Source organism: Physella acuta, unplaced genomic scaffold (genome assembly GCF_028476545.2).
Source record: "Physella acuta isolate Inbredline_101_S28 unplaced genomic scaffold, ASM2847654v3 ptg001150l, whole genome shotgun sequence".
In the NCBI taxonomy this organism is placed as follows: domain Eukaryota; kingdom Metazoa; phylum Mollusca; class Gastropoda; family Physidae; genus Physella; species Physella acuta.
The window spans coordinates 40,703-59,418 of record NW_026732667.1 but is presented as its reverse complement, the minus strand read 5'-3'; the positions used below and the strand labels follow the sequence as shown (position 1 = coordinate 59,418).

General features: G+C 42.1%; 1 protein-coding gene across 1 annotated transcript in view; it reads right to left on the bottom strand.

The window, feature by feature from the left end:
- The window catches only part of LOC131956450 (serine-rich adhesin for platelets), a 72,974-nt gene that overhangs the window by 23,915 nt on the left and 30,343 nt on the right, over positions 1 to 18,716 (bottom strand). The window contains exon 4 of the mRNA XM_059320892.1: positions 2,749 to 3,837. Coding sequence (XP_059176875.1) covers positions 2,749 to 3,837 — 1,089 coding nt within the window. The remainder of the gene's footprint in view (positions 1 to 2,748; positions 3,838 to 18,716) is intronic.

Below are 18,716 nucleotides of genomic sequence, written 5' to 3'. Positions count from 1 at the left end.
TTAAATATTCCATTTTTTATGCCATATAATGGGTCTCCCTACTATAACACAGACCCCTTGAACTCACACGACAGATACACACAGGATCGTGTAGTTGTGCTCTAACACACCCCCGCCTACAACACTGACTTCATTATGCTAATGATATGCATGAACAGCTCGTGAAGAGGTAATTTTACGCCGTGTCACGATTGAGCCGTGTTACAATATAACTGGCGTGTATGACGTAATCTTCGCGTTTGTTCCGTATACACTAGCACAAGGTAAAGTGGGGAGGGGGGAGGTAAGGAGAGAGAGAAAGAACTGGGAGCCAAAGTAAATACATAAAAAGTTGAGAGAGTGACAGAAGCGAAGAAAGAGATGCAGCTACGACATCATGGAATGCATTCATGTCATTCCTTCAGCCACAAACCCATACACCAGAACGAACTGAAGCGACCTCTAGAATAGGAGAAGATAACTTGTAAACTTTGGAGTGATTCGCTCCCCTTAGTTAATATACTGTGTGGGACTGAGGGCGATTTAAATATGCAGAGAGCGTCGTGTCAGTACACGGTAGATCAAACATTGATGATTTACATTGTCCTATAGTCCTACATCACAATGTCCTATAGTCCTACAGAGCTACATCACAATGTCCAACACAGTTTATGAACCCCTACACAACAGCTGTTTAGATCTACATAGTATGTTAGCCCCTGCACAGTATAGTATATGATAGTAAATGAACCCATATACAGTTTATGATCCCCTACACTGCAGCTACCAAGATCTACAGTGCATGAGCCTCCCCCCCCCACATACACAGCTTACAAACCCGTACATAAGTTTATGAGCCCCTACACAGTGTATAAGCCCCATACATAGTCTATGAACCCCTATACAGTTTATCAACCACCACACAGTTTATGAAACCCCACACAGTTTATAAACCCCCACACCACACTAGCTATCGAGACCTACACAGTGTGAAGCGAAACGAAAGCACACAATAGGTGCACCAAAGTTAGATAACTTGGGATCGGCAATGACATTTACAGCTTGCACCCGTCTGGCTAGCAGTTTGAAAGGGCCCAGAACACAGGGCATTGTGGGTATTACATTTAATTACAGCAAGGATGCCGTAGCTGGCTTGTAGTCTAAAGCATTTTTTAAAAACACACACACGAACAGAAGAGATCGTAAAATGGGGTAAATGGGCTGAACATGAGGGAAGAAAGTTATAGCTTGATCAGTGGTTGAGTTCGTTTGGGTGGTTTGGCGGAGGTCAAGACATACCCCCCCCCGCCCCCCGCCCCCCCCCCCCCCCCCGATATGATTCAGTGAGTTCAGTAGATGCGCACTGGGTTCGGCACCTTCAAAATGCTTACGGACTACGGAGTTCGATAATTGTAGCAGACTATTAAATCTATTAGCTACATAAATTAGTATTACTAAAATTCATACACAGATCTAGATCTAGTTCTACTGAAAAAAACAACAACAACAGAAGGCTGCGAATGAATAAATCCAGAATTTACATTTTTTATGTCTATTGTTTACATTTAACCACGTTATAATTATCGCGACTTAAGTATGAGCTGGGGCGCTATTTGAATTTATCAGAAACAGTAAAGGTAAACATTTTGAAAAACTTGGTCAGTCAATATCGTGATACCGTGCCGTAATGTAAATCCCATCACAAATATAACACACGATACACACTCTAAACCAGTGGCGTAGGCAGGGGGGGGTTAGGGGGGGGGTCATAACCCCCCCCCATAGACCCCTCGGTATATATAAAAAGTATGAGGGGGGGTGCAAATCGAAAGTTTGAGGGGGGGGGTGCAAATCGAAAGTTTGAGGGGGGGGGGGGTGCAAATCGAAAGTTTGAGGGGGGGGGGGGGGGGGGGGTGCAAATCGAAAGTTTGAGGGGGGGGGGTGCAAATCGAAAGTTTGTCCCCGGGTAAAAATTGGAACCCCCCCCCTTGAGACGATCCTGGCTACGCCACTGCTCTAAACAATACAAAAACTAAAATGTCACATTAGGTTAGGACTAGATCTACACCATTTGAATGGAAAACATCCACTTTCTGTACACATACGAATTCTAACATCCATATCCACACTGTTATTCAAGCCAAATGAAATATATCAAGAAATTCCTTACAATCAAGAGAAGTAATGAACTGGTACCACTAATAGTTACTTAGCAACAATAAACTAATTACAATGAGCTAACCAGTCACACTATACACGACCAAGCTGAGCATGGCATATCAGATTCTGTGTAATTAAGTTTCAAACAGGCGACTTGGGTTCTCCCCCCTAGCCAACATTGCTCAGCCATTGGTTCTTTTACTTCACACACATTTTTTTCTATTGGCTGAAGACACTGTTGTTGAAACAACCCGCATTGCCGAGGCCGCACAGAATAATAACATAGTCAAGGGAAGTAACCGTGAAAAACGATAGACGCTGAGTAAAAATTAGTTATCTGTCAGTATACGTATTCAAATTATTTAGTACAAAAATTAGTTAGAAATTCACACAGGCAAGTGAAGTAGCCGCGAAAAAATATAGGATGTTTAGTAAAAAATTAGTAAAAATTAGTTCTTTTATAAATATATTCAATTTAATTAAACCAAAATACTTCTATGCAATTTAGATTATGTAGACCATGTTACACGAATATGTTCAATTCGTCTGTATTGTTTGAAGTCCTTAAAGTTCTTTTATCCCACATTTAAAACAATGAAATAAACTTACCCGTCCTGTTCCAAGCTATCCACGTAATCGTCCTCTGCGTGAGCCGCGTACCCCGTGTCTGGTCTGTTGATATCTTCTCCCTCCCCGGGACCACGCCCGTTCCTCCACTGTGTGACGGCCACCGGCAGACCCTCGGGCGAGGCACCGAAGTGAGTCTCGTGCGGGTGTTGCCTCTGTCGCCTGTCCGACAGGACGTCGTGGTCAGAGGCGCTCCTGTCCCTGAGTGCGTAGGGGATGGTCTTGACCCCGTGCTGACCAGCGCCGCCATGGTGGTTGGTCACGAGCTCGGAGCTGCTTCTAGAGCGGGTGTCTTCAAGGGCGAAAGCTCTTCCGGTGGATGGTGGAGGGGTGGGTTGTGGTGGAGACGAGGACTGTCCGATGGATTTGTTCGTGACACTACCCGGCGAGTTTGCTGGTTCGTTTGTTGGCCTTGTGGTTGAGAGGTTGGGTGGTTGGTAGGATGTGGTTGAGAGGTTGGGTGGTTGGTAGGATGTGGTTGGGAGGTTGGGTGGCTGGTAGGATGTGGTTGAGATGTTGGATGGTTGGTAGGATGTGGTTGGGAGGTTGGGTGGTTGGTAGGAAGTGGCTGGCGCGTTAGAAGCTGGCGAGACAGCCTCTTGTGGCAGGGCAGGTTCGCGCATGAAAGTCGTGGCAATGTTCGTCTTTGGCTTGGACATCAGCACCGTCATGGGCGTGGCGCTAGGGTGCTGCTGCCCGCTCAGTCTCTGTGCCTGTTTCCTCAGCTCCGCCGCGTACTTATCCTCCCTCGGCGAGCTGTTCTCCCATTGGCTCCTCAAGCTCTTGAAATCTCTGTGCACGTTCTCCACCGCGGGGTCGTCCAGCTGCTTGCCCAGGGGTATGACGGTGATGCGGCTCTTCTCGTTGGGCGAGACGGGAGACCGTGGCGCCTCCTGTGCATTGCTGGGCTTGTTGTCAGCGTTCTGTTGGGCTTCACGGTACTTCCTCGGGGGCAGGGCTGGAGGGGTGCTGTCTGGGCTTGGGGTGCGGGGCACGGGGGGTGGGGTCCTTCTTTTAGAGGGGAAGTTCTGGTAGGTGGGAGATGCGACTAGCCCACTGTCCATGCTCGCGCTGAAAAAAACAAACAAATTACGTTAAGGCAGTTCAAAATTGTACAGTTGCGTCTCATGCATAGTTTATACATAGTTCTCTATTTCTTCAAACTGGCTGTAGTTTTTATCTATATAGGCAAATCAAAGAGCAGTTAGAAACATTACATTAATGATCACTACATATTTTATAATTATTGCTTATAAATATATAATTATTAATATAAAAAAATCACAGTGCAAAAGTGTAATTCGGAAGCTAAAAGCTGCACTATTCACTTTTTTAGTGACGACACATCAAACTAGTACAATAGTCTTACAAAATAGGTCTACATTATTTCGTAACGTTAATATCAACTACTTAATTAATTAGACTAAATTCCAACACGCTTTACTTCATAAAAGTACAACCTTACAGTTTAGTCCATGAATACACAACTAATAGCTTACCCCTGACAACAAAACAGTTTAGTTCAAATAGTACTAGATCTAGTACACTAGAATACCCAGATGTTTGGGCAATCCGGAAGTAACAATAGACAATTCCACTTTAACACCGTGTTTGTTTACATGGTCTGAGTTAGTTCAGTGTTGGTGTGTCAACATAGGCGATACACGAGGAAGCAAACACATCGTGGATGTTACACACACGAGATCCTATGTGTTCACTTTACATGCAGGCCACAACACATCTACACACACAGACCACAACACATCTATACACACAGACAAGCCCACAACACACCCACACCAACCCACAACAACACACAGACCAGCCCACAACAAATCAACACACACAGACCAGCCTACAACACATCAACACACAGACTAACCCACAACACATTTACATACACACCAGCTCACAACATATCTACACACACAGACCAGCCTACAACACATCAACACACAGACCAGCCCATAGCACACCCGTCACAACATCAACATAAGCTGACTTGGCCCTATTGAGTCACGCCACCCCACCCCACCCCCCCCCCCCCCCACTTTTCAACCCCACTCTCACAACATCAAACAAAACAAATTATCGCAATTAACATCATAATTAACCCACTAATTAATCTCTCATTTCGACATGAACTCAAACAACAGATGCTAGTCACTAAACCATCTTTATCAAACTGTTCCATAACCTTCTGAATGTAAACAGAATATTTCATCAAATGCATGCAACAAGTATCGACCGTCCCAAAAAATTCATGTACTGACCTTACTAGCTAATCCACTATTGTATTGACCACTATTCATTCATTTTTAAAGTTCATTTACAGAAGATAACATGCGATTGTATGAAAGCGATGATTGTGAAAGAAGATTTTAAAGCCTACGGTGTCGAGTCATTCACAGGAACCAAGAAAAGCAAACAGGAAAACGTCTCATTGATGAACTAGAACTATCGTGAATAAGATGTTCTTTTAACGCGCGACTGACTATAAATAGCTCAAGAGGATTTCCCGAAACATTTCCGCCTCAGCATAAAATCCAATGAAAAAAATTAAATCCTAAGTGAATCAGCGCACACTTCACTGCAAGTGGTTTAGTCATAGGTCACCACATCAACTACAAATATCAGCTGTTTCAAGCAGACAACTAAAGTTTTCAAATTAAATTAAATCCAGATTTCAGTTCAAGCTCAAAATACGAAGTGTCTATTCACAGCCGGCTGTGAATAGCCGTATTGGGGCTATTCACAGTCGTGACCGTTTTTGATAGATTTAATGTTAAAAATAATACAAGCTATACAAGTATACCACTATATCCCGACAAACAACTTAAAAGTAAATCCAGATTTCAGTTCGCTTTAAAATAATACAAGATATAGGACTATAAAAAACGTTATGTGTTGGGGAATCGTTTACAATAAAATATAATCAAAACATAAATATTGTAAATTAGTTTGAATATCTGGGAGGTTCATATACTAACCAGAATAAAATAAAAAATATTACAAATATTTTGAGTAACAAATAGAGTAGCCTACCTCAAGTTCACGTAAATATCACACATATCAAAATGTGCATGAAAACTTTAAGAAACTTAGAAATTTTTAATCCACAGTTCTAAACGTCGTCCATGATATAGACACACCTTTTGAATGTACCAAATCAAGTGAAATAAATGAAGCTTCTAGAACATGAGCCCTGTCTTAAACCCTGGTCAAACCAGGTGACTGACCACTGGGTACCCGACAATACGAGACATAATAAACCTCAAGTATACCAAGGTCAAGCAAACACTGACCACTGGTCATTAGATACATGACAATACCAACATAATAAACCCACACAATACGGGATGACGAGGATTACGAAAACACTGACCAGTGCTCATTCCATGACAATACACCTACACAATCAGAACGACGAGGGTCAAGAAAAGACCACTGGCCATTAGCTCCGCCACATTCCTCAAGCATTTGTAACGTGAATCCCACCTTGGCTTGCTACTATCTGACGTCACAATCTCAGTGGGAGTTTAGTCACGTTGATGACTGTCGCGCATGCGCTGATGGCGTTAATCTCGACTCATCAAGATGCGAGAAAACGAAACAAAACTAACAAAAAACGCCTTACACAATGCGAGAAAGTGTCAACTGAACCAACTTCCCGTGGCTTCTCGGTGTATGACGTGTATTTACGGTGACAGTCGGTAAATAGCTGAGGCCAAACCCCCACAGCCCGGAAACCATGAATGGAGTCCAGGATCACAAAACTGTTTGTGTTTGGTTATGAATGAATGCATTTTTTGAGCTTGTGTGTCCGCCCCGTCAAGAGGACGTGTAGACAGTGCAGTATTGGCTGGGAAAGGTGCAGCTGTCGGATGATTCGGGTTGTATGAGGTGGTCAGACTGGCGTCTATATAGGAGCTGTAGTTAGGCAGATGGACTGGTTACATGGGCTGGCTGGTACTACAAGTTGTGTGTGGGTGGAGAGTCAGAATGGTGTTGGTAGTGTTGAGAGCTGTATGTGGGTGGGGAGCCGGGATGGCGTTGGGAGCTGTATGTGAGTGGAAAGCCGGTATTGTGTTGGGAGCTGTATGTGGGTGGGGAGCTGTATGTGGGTGGAGAGCCGGTACTGTTTTTGGGAGCTGTATGTGTGTAGAAAGCCGGTATTGTGTTGGGAGCTGTATGTGTGTGGAAAGCCGGTATTGTGTTGGGAGCTGTATGTGTGTAGAAAGCCGGTATTGTGTTGGGAGCTGTATGTGTGTAGAAAGCCGGTATTGTGTTGGGAGCTGTATGTGTGTGGAAAGCCGGTATTGTGTTGGGAGCTGTATGTGGGTGGGAAGCTGTATGTGGGTGGGAAGCTGTATGTGGGTGGAGAGCCGGTATTGTTTTTGGGAGCTGTGAAACCGACTGGTACCTGAAGCTGTAGGTGGAAAGCAAGGATAGTGTTAGTGATAGGAGCTGTGAGTGATGGGAAATGCGATTAGCACTGGGAGCTGTTGAAAGCCGGGGAATAATGGAAACTGTGAGTGTCCAGTTGGACAATGATACAATGACCGAATAGCCAACGGCACACGTAGCTTTCATCATAAACTATAGGAAAATATGGTTCTACTGTAAAACTTCTACTAGCCTACAATAAACTATAGGAAAATATGGTTCTACTGTAAAACTTCTACTAGCCTACAATAAACTATAGGAAAATATGGTTCTACTGTAAAACTTCTACTAGCCTACAATAAACTATAGGAAAATATGGTTCTACTGTAAAACTTCTACTAGCCTACAATAAACTATAGGAAAATATGGTTCTACTGTAAAACTTCTACTCGCCTACAATAAACTATAGGAAAATATGGTTCTACTGTAAAACTTCTACTAGCCTACAATAAACTATAGGAAAATATGGTTCTACTGTAAAACTTCTACTAGCCTACAATAAACTATAGGAAAATATGGTTCTACTGTAAAACTTCTACTCGCCTACAATAAACTATAGGAAAATATGGTTCTACTGTAAAACTTCTACTAGCCTACAATAAACTATAGGAAAATATGGTTCTACTGTAAAACTTCTACTAGCCTACAATAAACTATAGGAAAATATGGTTCTACTGTAAAACTTCTACTCGCCTACAATAAACTATAGGAAAATATGGTTCTACTGTAAAACTTCTACTCGCCTACAATAAACTATAGGAAAATATGGTTCTACTGTAAAACTTCTACTAGCCTACAATAAACTATAGGAAAATATGGTTCTACTGTAAAACTTCTACTAGCCTACAATAAACTATAGGAAAATATGGTTCTACTGTAAAACTTCTACTCGCCTACAATAAACTATAGGAAAATATGGTTCTACTGTAAAACTTCTACTAGCCTACAATAAACTATAGGAAAATATGGTTCTACTGTAAAACTTCTACTAGCCTACAATAAACTATAGGAAAATATGGTTCTACTGTAAAACTTCTACTCGCCTACAATAAACTATAGGAAAATATGGTTCTACTGTAAAACTTCTACTAGCCTACAATAAACTATAGGAAAATATGGTTCTACTGTAAAACTTCTACTCGCCTACAATATTGTCAAGAGGGCTCTTGTGAAGCGACCATCTGACTGGATAGATTGTGCTGATTACAATTACCATCATTAGACGTACGTATTTATGCAACCCACTCGGATACAATGGCAGTAATAGCACACCTCGCTTTTTACTTTAAATGCCACCTATTATGTTTTATAGCCCCACAATTACAGTCTACATCCCTCTATGTAGGCCTATAACAAACAGTATTTAGCACCCATATATGGACATTTAATGTAATTCTATTTTAATTAGCATGGATTTAATTATGTCCTAATAATTAACATTGTTCTGGCTGACTCGGCACATCTAATTTGTAAACAATGCACAATCTTATCTGCATTGTTTACAGTGGATTATATACACACCCTGGTTACATTAAGTACCTTCCTCACGTTCTACACTAGTCAACACATTCCATCCTACACACAAACAAAACATTCAGACACCCCTCTACACACAAACCAACAGATTCAGACATCCCTCCCCCCTACGTCCATCCTACACACAAACAAAACATTCAGACACCCCTCTACACAAACCAACATATTCAGACATCCCTCTATACACAAACCAAAACATTCATACAACCCCACCCCGTCCATCCTACACACAAACCAACATACTCAGACTTCACTCTACACACAAACCTAAACATTCAGACACCCCCCCCCCCCCCCCCCCCCCACCGTCCATCCTACACACAAACCACATTCAGACACCTCGCCCACCCTCCACACAAACCAACATATTCAGAACACCCCACATTAAGACCCGCATTTCCATTTGACATTTCCGAACACATCGGAACCCACGTCACGTAATCCTGGGTATCCCACAATGCCTTGATGATTCATTGCACGAGCCCTTTGCACACGACTTAGACTTTGAGGTTTGTTTTAGCCGAAAGTACACGTTAAGGTAGACATTCAACAGCCCTAAGTCAGTTGATGGTGCACGAGAGGGTCCAGTCTATGTACACAATTTGTACACAGTAGCACGGGAAATCACCCTAGCACAGGTGCAAACAGGTGCAGTGTACACGCGCGAATACATGTACACACGGGTCATACGTACACAGTACACACTCGCATTTTAGCACATAAACACAATGTATGAGTAGCCTAAACTAGGTGTAAATCATAAAATAGAAACGTATACAATTATCTAAAAACGTTATTTTTACAATCCAAAAGTATTTCTTATCAGCTTTACTTGTAAACTAATTCGGTAAAACAACTGTCGATACTTTAGTTATATCTATACGCTGATACACTTGGTTCGATTAATGCGATGCCCCATCCCCACCCAAGAGATGCCTGATAGAAACTCTGTCCGGGGATTAAGGGTCGAGTCAGTCTATGGAGGGCAGAGTCAGAAGTTTGTTGTTTTTTTTAGAGTCCACTACTTTGGTAACTTAGGCTCTGATCCCAGCCCCAGAAACGTACATATCCGTATGTTGGTTAATGTTGATAAACGTTGGCACATCTTGGCCATTGTTGGCCAACTTTTTCAAATGTCGGCAAATATTGGCAAATCAATGTGTTTTGTGTCGCATTTTACAGAGACAGCATTAGTTTCGTACACGATCGTAGTTTATTTTCACAGAGGCAGCATTAGTTTCGTAGACGATCGTAGTTTATTTTCACAGAGACAGCATTAGTTTCGTACACGATCGTAGTTTATTTTCACAGAGACAGCATTAGTTTCGTACACGATCGTAGTTTATTTTCACAGAGACAGCATTAGTTTCGTACACGATCGTAGTTTATTTTCACAGAGACAGCATTAGTTTCGTAGATGATTGTAGTTTATTTTCACAGAGACAGCATTAGTTTCGCAGACGATTGTAGTTTATTTTCACAGAGACAGCATTAGTTTCGTACACGATTGTAGTTTATTTTCACATAGACAGCATTAGTTTCGTACACGATTGTAGTTTATTTTCACAGAGACAGCATTAGTTTCGTACACGATCGTAGTTTATTCCTTTACAAGTCGTTGTAATGCGTAGCTACAACTAAAATGTTAGCTCTACTCCCAGATTGTTGAAGTTAATAAACAAAAGTCTGTTCACACGTAGACACGTTTTGTGTAATGTAGGTGTCAATGCCGAAGGGGGTGGGGTACACGGAATGTAGAGGTCAAGAGGTCACAAGATAACTACTGCAAAGCAGGGGAGAGGCGCGGCGGGGGGTTGATTAGAGGGGAAACTCAACACTCGCGCGAACCAATTAGTGCTAACACCGCCTACCTCAGTACTCACATCTGCTTGGCCGGGAAAATCAAGCGGGACTACTGCGTGTGGGGTTAATTACAGACATTCCACCTCTCTCATTATACCTGCTGAATCGTTAATTTTAGACATTTCGCCTTCCTCGTTACACCTTTAAATCTTGCTCAGGTAAAAAAAAAATCAACAGCATGTTCAACTCATTTTTTTTAAAGACGTGTCAGTTTTTTTGTAATTAGGTTGCTATTTTTAGATCTACAGCCGATGTCTGGTTTATCCTGAGATAAAAATAGAACGGGGTTTCGCAGTAGTTCGTGGCACAGCAATATTTTAGGTACACACCTGGGTGTTATATGCTATTGGTGCTGGAGTGTGCTACAGATTCTTGCACATACACGTAGAAGCATCGCCGTGTTCTGTGCTATTAGCGCTCAGTGTTTCTTCCAGACTTTTTTCTCCGAGGTGGGGGTGGGGGGGGGGGGGGGGGTGGATGCCCGAAAAAAAACCCACTAATTGGTGATAGTGTGTCCTACAGATTCCTGCACATACAATTAGCATCGCGTATTCAATGCTATTGGTGCTAGATAGTATCGTATGTGCAAGTTTCCTCCTAATATATTGCATAGTATCCTATTTATTTAAATTACACAGTGTAATACATAATATCATGTACCTCATTCAACACAGTGCCCAACACACATGCAACATAATGTTTCAAGCTTCTGGTATTAAGCTGTGTCAGGCACATAATATATAGGCTAATACAGAGGGCACAGTGTTAATGTTAGGGCTAACGGAGGGCACAGTGTTAATGTTAGGGCTAACAGTTACAGAGGCTACAGTGTTAATGGTAGGTCTAACGGCTACCAAAGGTCGGATCAGTATAGCCACTAGTGTGACCATGGCTAAATATAAACTTTTAAAACCAATGAGAAAACCGTGTTTACTCAGCCAGTGCTAAAGTCAGATGTCAACAGATCGATTAGAACGATTTTCTTTTTCCGTTTGCTTATTTCTCAAAAGCCAACATATTATATTGTTCATTTAGACAGCCTAGGCTACCAGTTTAGATAGATCTACATAATTTGAACGAAACAGAGGAATGCACCATTCATCAACTAACGTGGTTTATTTTTTAAGTTAAAGCACACGCGAAGTAGAGATAGTTTTATAGTACACAACATCTGATGACGTCATAACACGGTCGATAGAAATATTCCATTGATGAACACAGTTCTTCATCTTCTCACAGCGTGTGTCGTCTGCTAGATGGCTTTGAGCGGGATCTAGAGAACTTTACTATACAAACATTGCTAGGCTATCTTCTAAATACACTTTCATTAATTTGGCCAGAGGTTCTAGCTTCTAGCCGCAGCTAAAATTAGGAAAGAGGTCGCCCCAAATAAATGATCCAATTTCTAGGGATCTAAATTTTTAACGACTGTTCCGCTTACGGCTAGCATACACTGGCCAGAAACACAAACTGACAAAATCGATGCCAAGTCTAGAATTCCTTAGGGGGATTACTTCCCATCCCCACCCCCGGGTTCGTTAGGGGGGGGGGGGGTGGAATCTGGGGATAGTGACCCAGGAGATCCGTTTAGTATGTACTTTTAAATCGAGCACATACAAGCTACATAATTTATTAATTAGCACATCCGTTAGGGAAATGAAGTACTATATTTCCTTCACCATAAACATCCGCCATTAACTATAATTTTAACGAATATTTCTTCTTCATGCCACTATCTCATTAACGAAACCAGGAAAGCTGTGTATTTTTCAAACTCTTCAAACCGATATCAGCTGTTAAAATGTTTTTTAAATGTTCTTTAGATAGAAATAAAATATACACTATTTTTTACTTTCTCCATAATTAACAATGTCACATACTTAGCATTATTCAGAGCGACAGAATTTTAAAAAGTTAAATGTATGTTACTACTCTCACATTGTCAACAGCGAAAAAAAAGATAAAAAGTTAATCACTATTTCCGATGAAAATCACGTGTGATTAATGCCCGAATGACGTCATCAAAGCCTGTGTTTACAATGGTGTGATCACAACAGTTTGAAAACGAGGCGACACGACGGACGCAACAGAGAGACAACACACGATGGCGGACCGAGTGACCGAAGGCGCTGAGTCACGCAACGTTCCCATCACACTGACCCGGCAATCATCTGTTCATTAGCATAGTTCACCCCCCCTCCTCCACCCCACCTCCTTCAATTCGCTACACTTGTCGTGGGATGTCAAGAGGGGAGGAAATGAATGAACAACTCCCCCACCCGTGGACGGAGCACCAAATTAAAGAGAAAATTTGAGCTGTCTCCCAAATATTGCAAATACATGAACTCTCCCCTCTCTCGATATTGCGATTAGATTATACGCCGCTGGTTTCATTTGAGGGGAGTCTAGTGAAATGAGGAAAGGAGAATTTAGGAACAGATTTGTGTACTGAATACGGAGATTTGTGTACTGAATACGTTAAATGTAAATAAAATTAACCTTTATCATTTTTCTTTTTTTTTTTTTAAAATCATTATTTTCTTTTAATGTAAGTCACACGTCGTTACAGTAGGCTGTAAGTGTTAGTCACAATTTGGTACAGTTGTCTACAAGCCTATACAACACATCAGTTGGTGATGAGATACCAAAGTTCTGTACAAGGGCACACAGTGGGAGTGAGTACAGAGGCGCGTGATGTTTGTCTGATCGTGAGAGGGAGGTTCACATTGGATGAGACTGGGCAACGATTAACTCTTTGAAATGCGATCACAATTTGTCAGAACTGATTACGTGACAACAAGATTTGTCAGAACTCATTACGTGACAAACTCATTACGTGACAACAAGATTGTATAAGAGATATTCAATGATTTTTTTACAATAGATATTCAATCATATTTACAAGCATATACTGAATGATATTTTAATAGATATAAATTAATTTCTCCAAATAAAAAAAAATTTCAGTCTAATCGAACAGTGAAACAGCTTATAAGGGGATCTGAACACACATCTGGTCAGGACAAATAATTTTAGTGTGCCCTGATCTTCACCTTAACGACAGCTCATACAGGACACGTAGCGTTTAAAGCCTCACATAGCATGCAACACGTACATCTGTGTGAATCATAGGATTGTCATTTTCACACTCGAGCAGGATGAGTTTAAAAGCACAGATCACAAAACACCACAGCACATCACACACACACACACACACCACACAAGGATGAAACAACCAACAGCACACCACATAAAAACATCACACATTACACACCAGAAATACATCACAGACATACCACACAAAGCAACAAGTACTACACAACACAACAACCAAACCATAGCAGATACACTACACTACACACCACAATAAACACTTCACACAGCAAACATCACAAATAAAAAACAGCACACTGCACATTACATACACACACACCAAACAACACAACAATCAAACAACACAACACAACAAACACACCTTACTTTACACAGTGAATCCAATACTATCCGATACTATCCTTCAAATCATGTCTACCTCTCCACCCTGGACTAAACAAATCATCTGATGGTATCATAGGAAAGAAATGTTCAATTATCTAGGATTGAAGCCGATTGTTCTAACAATTGATAAAATGTTTGTAGTGTTGAGCTAAACACATTTTACACGTGAATGGTTCAGAGAATAACAACTGAGTTATCAGTGATAAACACCATTTAGGTCTATTGAAATAAACACCATTTAGGTCTATTGAAATAAACACCACTAAGGTCTATTGACATAAACACCACTTAGGTCTAGTAAATAAACACCATTTCGGTCTATTGATACACCACTTAGGTCTATAGAAATGAACACCATTTAGCCCCGACCGTTGAGACAAACTCCGCCAATCAATAGGCGGGTATCACCGTGTCACGAACAATGTCATCCCACCCCACTCCACAACGCCACCCCACAACGCCACCATACACCACACCACAACCCCACACCACCCAACCCTGGTCCGCGGTCGCAGAGACGTCTTCGCGTGGCAACCACAACACTGACCTCCTCCCCCTCCCACAACAACAATCCCCGGCATCGGCCATCAGATTGAATAGAGGGGGGGGGGGGGGACTTCGCTGACCCAGTGACCATGACCTTTAAGCGCCATTTCTGTAACAGAAGAGCTCTACCAGTATCGACCTTCGCCAGCATTCCACGCCAGCAACAGTAGGTGGGCAGGGGAGGGGGGGAGGGGGTGAGTACCAATATAAACACACGACAGGTGGTGACCAACAAGTGGTGACCTACTACACGAAATAATGGTACCACGTGATCACACAACATGACCCCCCGTGTTATCTTTCTATGGATGTGTTTATAGGTAGGTTTTGAGGTAGGTTTGTAGGCAGTTTTAAAGGTAGGTTGGTAGGCAGGTGGGTAGGCAGCATCAAAATAGGTTTGTTGGCATGTTTAAAGATAGGTTAAGAGGTAGGTTAGAAGGCAGCTTTAAAGATAGGTTTGAGGGTGTTGGAGCAAATTGTTTTTATTTTTTCCCTCATGGATTATGGAAGACTTTGATCGGGCGATAAGGGTTGCCATGGCAACAATCATCTGTAAACTTTGGATGTGACGCACTGAGTTCGTTTTATGATGGTTGATCCAGATGTTGGGTTACACGCTTGGTGTCACGGTGGCTAGTGGAGGGGTGAGACTGGTATACGGTGAGATGGTGGTGTACAGGTAAGACAGTGGTGTACATGTGAGATGGTGGTGTGCAGGTGAGATGGTGGTGTACAGGTGAGACGGTGGTGTACAGGTGAGTGGTGTACAGGTGAGACGGTGGTGTACAGGTGAGATGGTAGTGTGCAGGTGAGATGGTGGTGTACAGGTGAGATGGTGGTGTACAGGTGAGATGGTGGTGTACAGGTGAGATGGTGGTGTACAGGTGAGATGGTGGTGTACAGGTGAGATGGTGGTGTACAGGAGAGATGGTGGTGTACAGGTGAGATGGTGGTGTACAGGTGAGACGGTGTTGTACATGTGAGACGGTGGTGTACAGGTGAGACGGTGGTGTACAGGTGAGACAATAGTGTACAGATGAGACAATGGTGTACAGGTGAGACGGTGGTGTACAGGTGAGACGGTGGTGTACAGGTGAGACGGTGGTGTAAATGTGAGACAGTGGATTACAGGTGAGACAATGGTGTACAGGTGAGACGGTGGTGTACAGGTGAGATAATGGTGTACAGGTGAGACGGTGTTGTACAGGTGAGACGGTGGTGTACAGGTGAGACGGTGGTGTACTGGTGATACGGTGGTGTACTGGTGAGATGGTGGTGTACATGTGAGACAGAATGTAGGTGAGACAGTACTGGAAAGGTGAGGTAAAGTGAAACATTGGTGCAGGGGTCAGACAAGTAGGTACTGTTAACTTCAAGACAATAGCCACCAGAAAATCATACACAATGTAAACAAACGATAATTTGATTACCCCCCCCCCCCCCGCCCCAATCTACAAAGTACTGTAGAACCCTCTCCCCCCCCCCCCCCCCCCCCCCCATCCCGAATAAAGCAAACAACGGGTAGCAAAGAGTGACGTGCTAAATATACAGAGATGAAATAGAAATTTTAAATTGACTGGCCGCAGGCACCTTCTGGAACATAAACATGGCTACACAGGTGGGCAGGACAGGTAAACAGGTGATGGATCAATGGAAGGGCCAGGGAGGAAATTTTTCATCAAAATACCCAGGGCTCGAGCAAGGTGAAACTATGTTAAGGGAAAAAACAACTACCATTAGTTTATTTAATGGACAATTGGAGAATAAATCACGATTTTTCTGTAGGTAAAGCACGTCCGATGATTACAAGAGTTTAATTACTTTTTAGATATGATGACTGGTTGTATCCATACAGTTACTTTATGGTATGAATAGTTTCGGCGATGCTTATACAAGAAGATCATGTGATCATGGGGTCATCCCCAAACATAGCTCAACATGGGTTCTTGCATGTGATCATAAGGTCACCCCCCCCCCTCAACATGGGTTTTTGCACGTCCTTGACCTCAGAGACACGCGGACACGCGCGAGACATACAGCTCACCAAACTGTACACAATGGCGGAATTCACCAAGTCGTAAAGATGTCAGGCCGGCAGACAAGACCGGCAGATGCCGGCAGACGGGAACTGCTCGTTAAAGAATTACGTCTTTATCTTCCGTCCATGCACTGACGTCTGGTTCGCATTTGTAGAGAAACTATAAACACGGCCCGAGGGCTGATATTGTAGACAAACTATAAACACGGGTCGAGGGCTGATAAAAAACATTTCGGGGAATTTTGGTTAAAAGATTGCTGATTAGGTTAAAATAAAGTTTTAAACATTGTATAACCAGCTCAATGATAACATTGATTGCAGGGACTATAAAACCACAGGATACTTTTCTATAACGAATATATACATACATACATGTATATTCCGTGCATACCAAAACAAACCTGCCACCTCGACATATAAAAAAAAAATCCATCCGGATGTTACAAGAGGGCGTTGCCTCCTTCTCTAGAGAACTCAGGGAGAAGTTAACGATGTTCCAAAACAAATGAAATTCCACCACTCCCACTCTTGATGTCTAGACACAATAACATTCTAAGAGTTTTAGTACAACATTTGAGAAGACAATCAGGAACTGAAATTTTGTATTGGATTCACAGCATCTCAATGCAAAGAGAAAAGAATGAAAAAGTGGGAGTGGGGTTATTTGCATAGATCATGGATGGGATTCATAAAAACGATATCAAATATGTTCCGAGTAGTATCCTTGTCAAATCCCTAAAAAAGTCTCTGAACTTTACTATAACCCAGACTTTAACAGTGACAGACAGAAAAATTAACTGGATAAGATGATGGGTAGTCCTACTCAATGTGTGCGGGGATTAGGCAAATTGTTATTCTCATTAATGATTTAATTAGCGCTAGTCGAAGACCTACTTGATTCATACAATCAGTCAGTCAAGGGCATAGCCGTGGACCCTACTTGTTTGATCAGTCACTGATACAGCTGTAGAGCCTTACTTGTTTGATACAGTTCAATTATGGGCATAGCTGTATAGAGCCTACTTGTTTGATACAGTTCAATTATGGGCATAGCTGTATAGAGCCTACTTGTCTGATACAGTTCAATTATAAGCATAGCTGTAAAGAGCCTTACTTGTTTGATACAGTTCAATTATGGGCATAGCTGTATAGAGCCTACTTGTTTGATACAGTTCAATTATGGGCATAGCTGTATAGAGCCTACTTGTTTGATACAGTTCAATTATGGGCATAGCTGTATAGAGCCTACTTGTCTGATACAGTTCAATTATGGGCATAGCTGTATAGAGCCTACTTGTTTGATACAGTTTAATTATGGGCATAGCTGTATAGAGCCTACTTGTCTGATACAGTTCAATTATGGGCATAGCTGTATAGAGTCTACTTGTTTGATGCAGTCAGTTAAGTGCATAGCTGTATAGAGCCTACTTGTTATTGAAACGTGTTCTTTCGTGAGATGGAAGAACATGCTGGAATTTTTAACATACTTTGGCCGCCATTGGCGTGACCTAAATGACGTCATTCCACCAGGCTAGTTAAAGGTCAGGGAGTAGAATTTGGCCGAGAGACAGTATGAGTAGACGACGCTGGCTAAAGGGGCAATTTTTTAAAGAAAGTTTTCCCCATAAAGCTGTCTTGTCAGCTAATGATGGTATCAGCGGTGGACATTTTTAGCAGTCGCTGGTCAAAGAATCAGACCCGATACAGGGCCTTGGGTTTGGGGGACAAATGTCAACCTGGAGTTGATGCTTAAGGCCAACCACGGGTTGCTAATTTAGTATAAACCATGACCTAAGGTGGTCGTAACGAGGGAAAATGAGGATTGTAACAAATGAATAATTAAAAAAAATCTTTGTTACATACCGATAATAATATTGAGATGTGTTCACATGACAAACAAGATCAACGCCACATTAGGGTACTTGAAATAGCTACACACAACAAAACAACACATCAGTCTAACCTACATAATCAACAGAGAAAGATACAACCGCTGGAGTGACACGATCAATATTGATCGATG